Source organism: Spodoptera frugiperda, chromosome 15, assembly GCF_023101765.2.
Source record: "Spodoptera frugiperda isolate SF20-4 chromosome 15, AGI-APGP_CSIRO_Sfru_2.0, whole genome shotgun sequence".
NCBI lineage: Eukaryota > Metazoa > Arthropoda > Insecta > Lepidoptera > Noctuidae > Spodoptera > Spodoptera frugiperda.
This window is the reverse complement of record NC_064226.1, coordinates 9,364,707-9,376,266: the sequence shown is the minus strand read 5'-3', so window position 1 is coordinate 9,376,266 and position 11,560 is coordinate 9,364,707. Positions and strand designations below refer to the sequence as shown.

At 35.3% G+C, this 11,560-nt stretch overlaps 3 protein-coding genes across 4 annotated transcripts; 2 read left to right on the top strand and 1 right to left on the bottom strand.

Moving 5' to 3' along the window:
- Positions 1-421: 421 nt before the first annotated feature.
- Positions 422-2,739, top strand: LOC118279881 (uncharacterized). Of its 2 annotated transcripts, none has more exons than XM_050698799.1 (4): positions 422-575; positions 1,151-1,261; positions 1,961-2,085; positions 2,483-2,739. In XM_050698799.1, the coding sequence occupies exons 1-4, from the start codon at positions 530-532 to the stop codon at positions 2,720-2,722; spliced, it is 522 nt and encodes a 173-aa protein (XP_050554756.1). In that variant the 5' UTR covers positions 422-529; the 3' UTR covers positions 2,723-2,739. The 2 variants fall into 2 exon arrangements, with proteins under 2 accessions (XP_050554756.1, XP_050554755.1); XM_050698798.1 differs by having other exon boundaries at positions 1,148-1,261.
- A 450-nt stretch (positions 2,740-3,189) lies between these two features.
- Positions 3,190-8,170, top strand: LOC118279932 (uncharacterized). The gene is made up of 10 exons (XM_035599795.2): positions 3,190-3,395; positions 3,775-3,906; positions 4,321-4,432; positions 5,263-5,406; positions 5,796-5,851; positions 6,126-6,215; positions 6,439-6,530; positions 6,901-7,186; positions 7,430-7,617; positions 7,849-8,170. The coding sequence occupies exons 1-10, from the start codon at positions 3,356-3,358 to the stop codon at positions 8,071-8,073; spliced, it is 1,365 nt and encodes a 454-aa protein (XP_035455688.2). The 5' UTR covers positions 3,190-3,355; the 3' UTR covers positions 8,074-8,170.
- Positions 8,171-9,222: 1,052 nt separating this feature from the next.
- LOC118270907 (uncharacterized) lies at positions 9,223-11,512 on the bottom strand. Its single transcript, XM_035586711.2, has 3 exons — positions 10,963-11,512; positions 10,112-10,226; positions 9,223-9,546 (listed from the first exon to the last, which is right to left on the bottom strand). Exons 1-3 carry the CDS (start codon positions 11,089-11,091, stop codon positions 9,320-9,322), a joined length of 471 nt encoding a protein of 156 aa, XP_035442604.2. The 5' UTR covers positions 11,092-11,512; the 3' UTR covers positions 9,223-9,319.
- Positions 11,513-11,560: the final 48 nt, after the last annotated feature.

Here is an 11,560-nt window from a genome sequence, read left to right as displayed (position 1 = left end):
GCTGACTTGGGTGATAGGAAACATTCATTACATCCCACGGGAACAAGACAATTTAAGAGAGAAAAATACAATGTAAGTAGAGTAGGGTAGCTGCGGACTACCTAACGGGTTTACCGGGACTCCGACTCGACAGGCAAGAGTAGGAACGGGGTGGTTTTTAGTCAGTAAGAGTCTGACACTCGCTCTCGCTTCGCCCAAGGCGGGAGAAGTCAATGCATGATTTTCCTTCCTCAAAAAAATAAAAATAAATGTAAGTATGGTGAAATTCAGATTTCGAGCACTTTGCGATGTGGAGAATTTTGCACACTGAAAAGGAATCTTGTTTGTTTTCAAATACAGTCCAGTATCCATAACACATTAACACACATTCGTAGACGAACCCGTGCCAAGTGTGTGTGTATATTGCATGTTAGGTAATAAAACAATGTTTTAATACATATTTTGAACTTGTGTGTGAATGAAAAAGCTAGCTGAGCTATTTATAAAATAAACATTAAAAATACTTGTGTGTGACTACTCAAATTCAATAATGAGGAATATTGTGTTACCATTGACCTTTCATCTGTTATTATTCCGTAAGTATTATTTATTTTATTTTATTATCAAATTAAAGGAAGGAAGGACATGTTTGATAAAATATTCAACAGCTAATCTTTGAAATGGCTGGAGCGATTTTGGCGGGTCTTTACCGGCAGGTAGCTGATGTACTAAGGAATAACTTAATAATCTTTTATTTCGCGTGCATCAGCTAGTAGATAATATACAACAGTGTCCTTTGCTAATTGTTAATTGTTGTTTTAAACATGATGCCATAGGGCCACTCAAGTATGTCAATGTCCAATCAATATTGCATCGCATCCTTCTATAAATCATAATAATTAATTATCACACGAATTTTAAAACTGCAATGTTTTGATTAGTGTTTTAAAGACAATAATAAACTGGTATATCTTTACATAAACATGGGAAAAAAACTAACTTTAAAAAAAGTTCGTTTTACAATAAGAGGTTTTTGTTGTCAAAATACTACCTATTATTTTAAAAGTAATTAAAATTGCTTTTACCAATTAATGTGCATAGGATATTAATCAAGAAAAGAAAATCGCTAGTGGCTCCATTTCCTATGCACATAATAACCTTTACTTAGTAGTAGGTGTATCTGGATGGAAGGCAGTGCCCGCGAACCAAGCAATGTATGCCCTACGTTCTGCGCACTACGGCCCAACTTCAGGTCTGACGAACGATGAAGCTCTTCCAAGAAGTTAGTATAGTACCTTACATGCCACAAAAAAACAGTACCCCCCTTATTTTGCTGTAATTCATACAATATAAGTTACTGAATAAATCACTAGTTAGATTATTAGCATCCTCAAGTAACAAAGTTCTCCTGTAGTGCACGGTTTACAGGACTAGTAACTGTATCTTAGTTTTTTCTCTGTAATTCATACAATATAAGTTACTGAATAAATCTCAAAAGATTATTAGAATCTACCTTCTGGTCAACAAAACATTAAATTACAGTAAATAGAAGATATTAGGCTCACCCTCCATTTCATGTGACTTATAACAGAAATGGTAAAAGACTGGGTATACAGTGGTATTACGTGCCGTAATGTGCACCTTCTGCCTAGCCGAAGGGGTCTTTATAAAACATGACGTTGTATAGAAAATATTAAATACCAAAAAAAAAATATATATGTACACCTAAATAAAGTAAAAAAGAGAAAAGTAACTAAAACACCTCCATCTTATTGTTTTGTAAGCAAAACTGAAATGTCTATCAGTATTTAGGGCAGATAATTGGCAGCATTGCCACTTAAGGTTTGTGTTCCTAATATAAAATTAATAAAATTGGACATAAAATAATACAAAACATAAACGGAAACATTCAAGTCAAACATGGAACCTAAATCTCGTGTTTTTTGGTCCGTCAGTGTGGAAATTTTTTAATTATTTTCAGGATACGTCCACAGCATCTATAAGTTCGGTTGGTGCACGCCTGATGTGATACAAAAAGTATTCCTTCGAAAAACAGCAAATATCACTCTATCGGATTATCAGTCAACACAGGCTACTTATATTTATGTAAGTAACAACTTAATCTGCCTCGTTGGTCGAATGGTCGCCGCAAGCTCGACTCGACAAGGAGTCTCGGGTTTGGGCAAAGTACTGCTGGGCTTTTTTCGGTTTTTCGTTAATTTCTCAGTAGTAGCACGGAGTCTGGAATTGTGCCCAGTTAATGGCAATAGGCTCCCCCTATTACATAGGACTTATAATACAAATGGTGAAAAGCGGGTGTAATGTGTACCTCTGCCTACCCCTTCGGGGATAAAAGGCGTGAAGGATTTACTGAATTCGCGATGAATCGGTTTTGAAATATCTGGCAGTCGCACTTGCGACCACACAACCAACGAGGCAGTATTTTTATTAATCTCTGCTAAAATAACATAATAATATCTGTTTTCTTTCCTTCTACTTTTAGTTGTTAGAAGATGAAGGTACAATAAGGTACAGATTGGCTTGCATAATAATGAAGACTTATGTCCCAAGAAAACATATGTTCCGAAGAAGTCGATTACCGTTGTACTATTGTCAAGGGGAGCTGTTTTTTGTTTGGAAATTGACCTTTCAACGAATAGAGCTGCATGAATTTTATCTACATGACAAACTTAATATTCCCGCTAATTTTGTTTTCGAATTTTATCATCCTACACTTGCATAGATTTGTAAAGAAACTAATCTTTTGGAAGACATAACACTAAACTTGTGAAAATATAGAGACATTTGGAAAACTATTTATATTTCTCTTTTATAAAAAACCTTGTCCCCACTAGAATTTCCTCCTGTACTGTGGGTGCGTTTATTAACATACAAATTCACATACAAATGACACCCAGAACCGGAACCATAATTTGTGGATCACACAGAATTGATCCGTGCGCGAAAAGAACACGCTACACGTTGCGCGGCAGCCGGTTGCCTAGCAACCGCGCCAACTTATGCTATTGGAAATTTAATGCTAGTTTTAAATGTAGAAAACTATTAATTTTTAAGTAATGATTACCTAGTTGTAATCTTTAAAATACTCGTTTGAACTCTAAAATAATCATATCTTATACCTAAAACTTCATTATTCAGAAGCGTCATGAGAGTAAACAAATATTTAAATGTTTGCATGTTTACAACATTCGTGAAAGATTATCGATGCAAGACGATCGATTTTCGCATTTACAAAATAACTGCATTTCTCGGAAACATTGTTATCACAATGACATACCAAAAGTCGAGTCAACAAACAAAATGTGAGAGCAACATTGAATGAAAATGTTCATTAGTTTCGGTTCGTACGAGCAGAATGTACGATTGGAGGGGTTTAGCTCTTTGTACTATTATTTGTTAGTATACTTTTTTTGTTTATTATAAATGTATAATATTTTTAATAAGAAAATATTGTTAAGAAATTGATTTTATATTTTTTGGATTATTAGATTAATTCTATCAATTGTATTTTATCGTAATGTTGCAAACAAAGTTAATGTTGACAACAGTATTTATTTTACATATTTTGAACAATCACACGGTTATATGATTTTTGTACAGATCAACTGCAACATGCTATTTCTAGCAAGAAATAAAAAAAAATTAAATAAAAAATTGTCAATGATGCTTTTAGCTAATGCGTGGTGTATAGCAACTGCAGTTGGTTCTGCTGTTAAAAACATTTAGTACAAGCGCGAAATCTCTTCAGAATATCACATTAAATCTTGTTCCTAGTGTTTATACGGCCAAAGCTGTGTTTGATTCGCGATTTCTCGATTTGCCACGATGACTTCGAGAAGGATCCTCCCGACGGTGTTTTGAAAGTACACACGTTCAACTGGCTCGGCTTCACTCAGTACATACACGGTAAGATTTTATTTACATATATACAGTATATTATTTCCTACGACTTGAGATAAGAATAGAAAATATAATATGGAAAAGAGGTCTATTAGTCAATTTATGTTAATAACTTATATGAGAAATGTAGTGAATCAATTAAGATGAAATTATTTTAAAAGTAATTTAAACTAACTAAGATGTTGAGTTTAAAACTGCTATTCTATTTAAAAATAGTTACTAAGTGACTTAATTAATAATTAATTTTTATTCATGCCCCGGCTGTTTTCAAGATTAGCTACGCACAAGCGACAATTTTAGTTTTGCTGACGTTATCAATATTTTGTTTGCCACCTGAGTGGTTATACAATAAAAGACTCGTGTAATTAGGCTAATATATAGAGTTTTTAAATAAATAAATGTGTAAATGTTCCATGGTAGTTACGACTGGGCTGCCTCATCACAGCAAGGCGCCTCGTGTAGTCCTTGTTCACAAGCAGTTTGTCGTTGGAACAGCGGCCGACATGTTGCATCTCCCGAAGAACTACAAATTGTATGTTTTCACAAATTAATTTGATCTATTTGCTATTATTAAGTACGATAGTTTATTCTTTTACTGACTAACAAAGATGCAATGTTTTTTATCTACACATACGTAGATGTATCGTAACCAACTTTCAGATTTCACCCACTGTTTGTAACGTTCTATTCCATACCTACGTCCCCTGTATGTAAAAGGAAGCAAAACCATTGCAGTATATTTCTATAGGAATGTAGAAACATGTGGACGCAATTTATATACTTGTTGAACACTTTATTGTATACCACATAAACATAAAAAGATAAACTTATATTAATAGAGTGCACAATAAGCGGACCTATCACATCAATCTTTTAGAGATAACCTCGTTGGCAAGGCTCGGAACCGGTTTAAAAAATACCGGTTAATACCGGTTTATATCGGTTTCCCTCCGAACTTTTCTTAAGAACGTGAACATTAAAGAACTTTATTTTAACCTAAATTAACCGGTTTATTCGACGAGGGGCATGTCGGTACACGCGTTGAAATATTATTATTGAAATAAGCTGAACAGCGCGCGGCGTTTCTTTGATGTGCGTCGTATTAACCGGTTTTTATTGCTCTAAACCGGTTAATCCGAAAAAACCTTTATGACAATACTGTTCCAAATACCGGTTTAAAAAAACCGGTTTCGCGAACGAAACCCAATGTAAAGGTTTTGCGTACAAGTACATAATAACGGTTTGAAAATTTAACCGGTATCCGAGCCTTGCTCGTTGGATAAAGCTGTAATATAGAGTCTTATAATATAACACATACAAGACTAATTAGGCTGACTAATTAATAAATTGTTATTTTCCCAGAGGTAATATTGTATTTGGGGATTATGAGCGAGACGAGGAAGACTGTGGGTTGACGCTTCAACAAATTAAAATCGGTATCCGATGTCCGCGTGCCTACATAGAAATACCACCACAGGAAATCACACCTCATCCTGAATATACTAGGTACGTAATATTTAACCTAAATCAATTGTAAGCAGAGGTGGATTTAACCTAGAGAGCGCCCTAGGCATAGATGAATATATGTACTGACGGCCCTAGGCAAGTACCTCATTGGCTCGTAATTTTTTAGGCGCCGCTGCCAATGGTCACGCGAGTCTAACGGCGCTCCTCTTTAGTCTGGCACCTTAAACACTTGCCTAGTTTGCCTTAGATATAATACGGCTCTGGTAATAAGCAAAGCTTTTTCATAAAACATTTGAATTCAAGAATAGTAATTAAATAGCAACTGTTGTCTATACAGATCAGTGCATTAATGATATTTTTGCGTGTGTAATCGCCCGTGAGAATTGTCTCACATTATTTGTAACACTAATGTAATCTTTTGCTTTTAGATTCGGAGTAGGCAATAGTCTCGCTTTGATTAAACTTATTCGGCCATTGAAGTCTCGTAAGTTACTTATGAACAATATTTATTTCTGTGTTGTGAATGTGTATGTTTGTAAACGCAAATCAGTCCGATTAAGGCAACCCCCCGTTTGTAGAATGCCTACGAAATGCTTTGATCACCAAGTCATAACCTCACGCCTTTCCCCCATGGGTGTAGGCAGAGACAATGGAACGCCAATTGACACGAAATATAAATTCCTTAAGTTTGTTATTATATTTTACTGCAAGCTTTATGTCAAAATTATAAAAAATATGATTATTATATAATATTTCAGATTACATGATACCGATATGTTTACCAACGATTCAAGAACGAGCGAGAAAGAAGAGACATAAATCCGTGTTTCTGGTTGATTACATTAGTAGTAAGTTGTTGTGATTTTACAAATATAATGAGCAATGGGATAATGGGAAGACGCTTACAGGTATAGATACATACTGACTATTAGAAAGCAATACCTAGGAAAAACCATAACTATCGCTTTGTTTCTTTGTTTTTCTTAGAAAATGGAAAATACTTAGGTGACGCTAAGATTTCATTATCTTTTTATAGGTACGATTAAATATTAATTCCTTTCAAATTTTCAGCGGTTCCAAGAGATTTTGATTCTGAGAGATTAGCTAAGAAAACTCTGAAGTTGTACACTCATAGGGAATGTAAACAACATAGAATGAGAGCGGTAAGTTCTATTTTATTAGTTTTATAATGTTACATTAATCGTGTGAGCCATTTACCCTTGTTCCATACAGATTCTACAGAACTCTCATAAATGTATTATTTATCAACGACCGAAGAAATTGTACATCGAACTTAGTATTTTATAAAAAACTACCGAGCGTGCAATGGTGATATATTATGCATGACTCCTACAAAAATCGCATTCAAAACCGTTTTTTGTTTTTTTTTTTTAGTTTGTAAGATATACCCAAAATATAAGATATAGTGCATATAAAGGGACATAGGGACAGAGAAAGCGACTTTGTTTTATACTATAGTGATGATACAATTTAATGAAGTAAATAACATTTTATCCATTTTATTGTTCACAGAGACTGGGCAGTGAAGGAGTCACGCACGTCCTATGTAGTTCAGGATGTGGTGTCCGGCCTGGTGCGACCATCATCAGTCACTCGTCTGATGGACCATTCGAGCTAATTGGAGTGGCAGCCGGTGGAGCCCCTTGTCATCGCCGGTCCATGCGCCGGCGCCTTAACAGCGAACCACCACTCTACATAGACGTGTTTCCATATACCAATTGGATTATAAATGTCATAACTGCGCACCATCTTCCCAAGCCCTACCCTCAGAACTTTAAGCTGGTTGATGCAGGGCCGGGTATACCTAAAATTATACTTTTTTGCCTGTTCTGTTCTGGGACCTTAGTACGAGACCGCATTCGGCGCTGTGATTGGCCGGCTCGAACGAATCAACTAATCAGAGCGCCTAACGCGCTCTCGTTTCGATCTTGTTGAACGAAATAAAAACACGTTATAAGCCCTCTGTCACATCGATTGTTCTTCCAAACTATTGAAATAAATGTTGTTGATAAAAGGTCTGAAATCATTGCTATAATTCCAGGTATTGGTATCAATAAATCATATTTAAGAAAAAGACGCAAACAGAAGACTGGCTGGCGCGGTCGTATGTTTATGACCGGTAACTTTTGCTTCAGGAGTATGAGACACCAAAAGCGTGCTTCCTTTTTCTACTCCGAGAAATTTTCAGTGACAGCGGATCCTCCCGCTAAACTACATGTTATTTTGAAAGTAAGGCTTATTCATATTCAGTGTTTATACGTAAGGGACCATCCACTAATTACGTCACACGTTAAGGGGGAGGGAGGGGGTCGACGAAGTGTGACTTTATGTGACAAGCGGGTGGGAAGGGTTTCAAATTTTGTGACGTCACATTTCAACTAACTATTATCGAAAAGCTCGAAAAAGTTGTAGATGTAAAATTATAAAATGTGACGTCATAATATCTATTTGTTTTTACAGATCTCTGCTGGTATCGACTGCACAATAGTTTGTGCTCGTCTAACTATGCCCAATCGTATTTCGCAGCCCACTATAGCAGGCGTTGGAGGTTACAACATAACTGTTACGTTCAACACAGAGTGGTTTCCATATTCGTTTTTCTTTGCATTAGCGCTTGATGGAAAGAATAGTACTGATGCAGATATGCAAGCTTGGATCTCTGAACGCAAACCTGGTTTCTGGTAACATGTAGGTACCTAATGTACAAATAAATCTATTTCATATTATTAAATTTGTCTTATTTCGTCATGAACCAAATGGTTGTTTATTTTGTTTTAAGTTTATTAAAGGATTCTCAGAGACAACAACAACAGTGCTGTTAAAATCATAATAACTTATAAAAATAAAACTACATAGCTACTAATGGTCTGAACAGTATAGTCTAGCAACTTATGGTCTACCCATCAATTTGTATAACATTTTTGCCCTACCACAAATTAAACCAAATGTGTGATGTGTCCTAATATTTTGTTGTAACACCAAATAGTCAATAAAACGAAAAAAATACTGAAAGCTATGATCACGTTTAGGTATGATCCCAGTTGTTTTTACCTCAATAACACGTGTAGAGATATACCCAAAATAAAATATACAAACTAGTTTATTAACTAAACTACCTACGAATCAGGAAATGCCTAAATCATTTAATTTACCAAACATGGTGATGAAGTGTTAAAATAAATAAAAGGAAGTAAAGTTTTAAAAATAAAGCTTATTATTTGATGCTTAAGAATTATTTTCATACGCAATCATTTTAGAGACTATACTTAAATAACTTTCATTGATGAGGTAGTAAACATTACTAGTAAGTGCCATTAATGGGGCATCTAAATAAACACATCAGTATAATAATAAATAAGATCTTAATTGGTAATCGATAGATTTCAACTTGTAAACTGACCTATTTTTGTTACTAATCTTCTGATAAAATCTGGCAATTTCAAGCCTAAAGGAAAATTAGAAGTCCAGGTTTCCTAAAGATATACGGAGCTGCGGACAACATAACAGGTTCCTAACGGCTCCGGCACAAAGTAGGAGAACGGGGTGGTTTTTAATCAGTAAGAGTCTGTCGCTCCCTCTCGCGTAACCCAAGACGGAAGAAGTCATTGCATGATTATCCCGCAACAAAGAAGCTTTATACGTGGTATTTTAAATACGAATACACAGTAGATTAAAAATGTGTATTATAACTATCGTAAGACTTGCGAAATTAACTAAAAATTACGGCTTACTCACAAAATCACGGAACGGAACTGATAATGAAAAGTCCCTCTGAGTGTCGAAATTAATAGAGCTTTTCTTTATTTCTACATTAGTAAACCGTGATTTTTAGTTAATTTAGTATATAAAATCTCAACAATACCTATTTTGTCCGAATCAATTGTAAAGAACTACTCGAACAATCTCAAACATATTCGAATCAAGGTTTCATCTAATTCTTTCTACTTTTATGATGTCTGGTTTCGGGGCCCTGGCCCGGTTCTGGGAATAATTGTGCGTAAATTGTCGACTTAAAGAGTCTTACAACGGCCTTAGGATTTTCTTTCGACATAGGATGAGAGCCGCCAGACGGGTCCTTTGAAAATAAATTCTTGACCATTGTTAAAAATTGCCGAATTGCTTTTAACGTTGACGAAGAAGCAGCGTCCTTTAATTTATCTGAAAGAAATGAAAGCAACATGTATCAATTTTCCACCACAGATGGAGCCTAGTAGGGCTGATGCCTGATCCGGAGCTGCGGACAACGTAACAGGTTACTGGGGCTCCGGCTCAAAACAGAAGGAACGGGGTGGTTTTTAGCCAGTAAGAGTCTGACACTCGCCCCCGCCTTACCCTAGGCGGGAGAAGTAATATGTTTTTTAAGTTAGGTTAAAATTGAGCATCACCCAATTACAGCTCTTGCTCAAGATGAATTGGCGACTCCAATTGGAAATTGTAAGTCCAGATTTCCTCACCATATACCTTCGTATATTTCTTCATCGTAAGTCAGTGGTGTCTAAATAATCATAGAATGTGGATACATGTAACACGGAAAAAGTAAGATTTTAAATAAAATAAAAAATAAATAAAATAAAACAGGGTTACAGGGTTTGGAACAGGGGTCTTTATTATGGTCTGTAATAACACATAGGATAACTAAGCGGGCGAAGCCGCTGGCAGACGCAAGTTTATTTTATGTCACATTATAATTATAATTTTAAATTAATTTGAGAGTAAATCATACCTGCTGGTGTCTCGTTCCTTTTATATCGACCTTTAACTGTATTATTATTATTAACGAAGTTTACGCTAACACGTGGTTTAAATTCGTTCACTGTGTAATTGGAAACACTGAAGGGCTGAAAAAAGGATATGCTATTAATCCTAAGTGACTAGATATACAGCATGGCTCTTATTAAATTACGAAAACTAGAATACCGAAATGGTAGTATTAAAACATATCAAAGATTTAAATTCCAAAGGACAAAAATAACAAAAGGTTGAAGTTTCGAATAACTAAATAATCTACAACTAACCCAACTATTCATGTATAAATACCGATAGTCTAATATCGAATAAATAATTAGGTACTAAATATCGATCAGGTGTACTGTACCCTTAATACGAGTTTGATTTACATTTACGAAATCGAAATGACAACTCGTTCGGCGCTCTGATTGGCGGGCTTGAATGATCCAACCAATGCGAGCGCTGAACATGCTCTCGTTCCGATCACGTTAAACGCAAAACAAACTAATACTAAACCCTCTAAACACTATCTTTAGACAGGGCACAATTTCAAATTACCTATAACAGTGAATTTTGTACATCTAAACTTTGTTAACACTCTTGGACTTTTCAAATCCTCACCATCAGCCTATCCTATCGGCTATCCTCTATACTTTATAGCCACTCCTATACTCCGACAATAATCAACCCTATCCTATCCTTGCCAGACGATAGATGAGAACGCCATGGCATCTCTCAAGCCACTCCTCAAAGAGGGGACTTACCGCTGTAATGACAGCGAAACAAATCCAAACTTCATATTGTTATGTCTCACTAGTTCACTACTGAAACATTTAACAAACATACCCTTGGTACTCTATCCGCCGCAGTATTCAAAGTACTTGTAGATGTAGCCGTTGTAAAATAGCACTGATTTATTAAAAAAAATATCGTAGAACACAATGTTGGAGTATTTAAAATCGACATTTTATACATTATAATTCTTGAAATTAAATATACACTTGAATGTAGACTTCTTCTGCTCTCCGCGATCAAATGAACTACAAAAGTAGTTGACTATTTTGCTTGTGCTATGTGACCACCACCACCAATGTATTGTATCTAAACTTTAAACAAAAGAAGTGGAACTATTGTATTTCTTTATTTTCTGTGAATCACGATTAGATGAATTTATGTGCACAGTTAACAGATTAATACAGTATGATTCATTGAATTATTTTGTTTTGTTCTATTGTTGGTTTGAATAGGACATTCCTTACGATTGGTCAAATTGGTCAGTTTGGCCAGTAAATATTTACAGTTTTCTACTCCGATAAAGTTGAAGTAATGGGTGATAATAAAACATGACATGACTAATGAGTTCCAACAATGGTAATGAAACAAATTCATTTTAGTCTTATTTCGTAGTACGTCAATTCAAAATTTCCGTAAAGATGATATTTGT

Excerpts from the sequence above, each read along its gene's own strand:
- LOC118270907 (XM_035586711.2), bottom strand. The coding sequence starts at position 11,091 with ATGTATAAAATGTCGATTTTAAATACTCCAACATTGTGTTCTACGATA. Across the intron at positions 10,227-10,962 it reads CGGCGGATAGAGTACCAAGG|CCCTTCAGTGTTTCCAATTA; the intron begins GTATGTTTGTTA and ends TCCTTTTTTCAG. Across the intron at positions 9,547-10,111 it reads AAGGAACGAGACACCAGCAG|ATAAATTAAAGGACGCTGCT; the intron begins GTATGATTTACT and ends CATTTCTTTCAG.
- LOC118279881 (XM_050698798.1), top strand. The coding sequence starts at position 530 with ATGAGGAATATTGTGTTACCATTGACCTTTCATCTGTTATTATTCC. Across the intron at positions 576-1,147 it reads CTTTCATCTGTTATTATTCC|TAGTAGGTGTATCTGGATGG; the intron begins GTAAGTATTATT and ends ACCTTTACTTAG. Across the intron at positions 2,086-2,482 it reads CACAGGCTACTTATATTTAT|TTGTTAGAAGATGAAGGTAC; the intron begins GTAAGTAACAAC and ends TTCTACTTTTAG.
- LOC118279932 (XM_035599795.2), top strand. The coding sequence starts at position 3,356 with ATGTACGATTGGAGGGGTTTAGCTCTTTGTACTATTATTT. Across the intron at positions 5,407-5,795 it reads CCTCATCCTGAATATACTAG|ATTCGGAGTAGGCAATAGTC; the intron begins GTACGTAATATT and ends TTTTGCTTTTAG. Across the intron at positions 5,852-6,125 it reads TATTCGGCCATTGAAGTCTC|ATTACATGATACCGATATGT; the intron begins GTAAGTTACTTA and ends ATAATATTTCAG.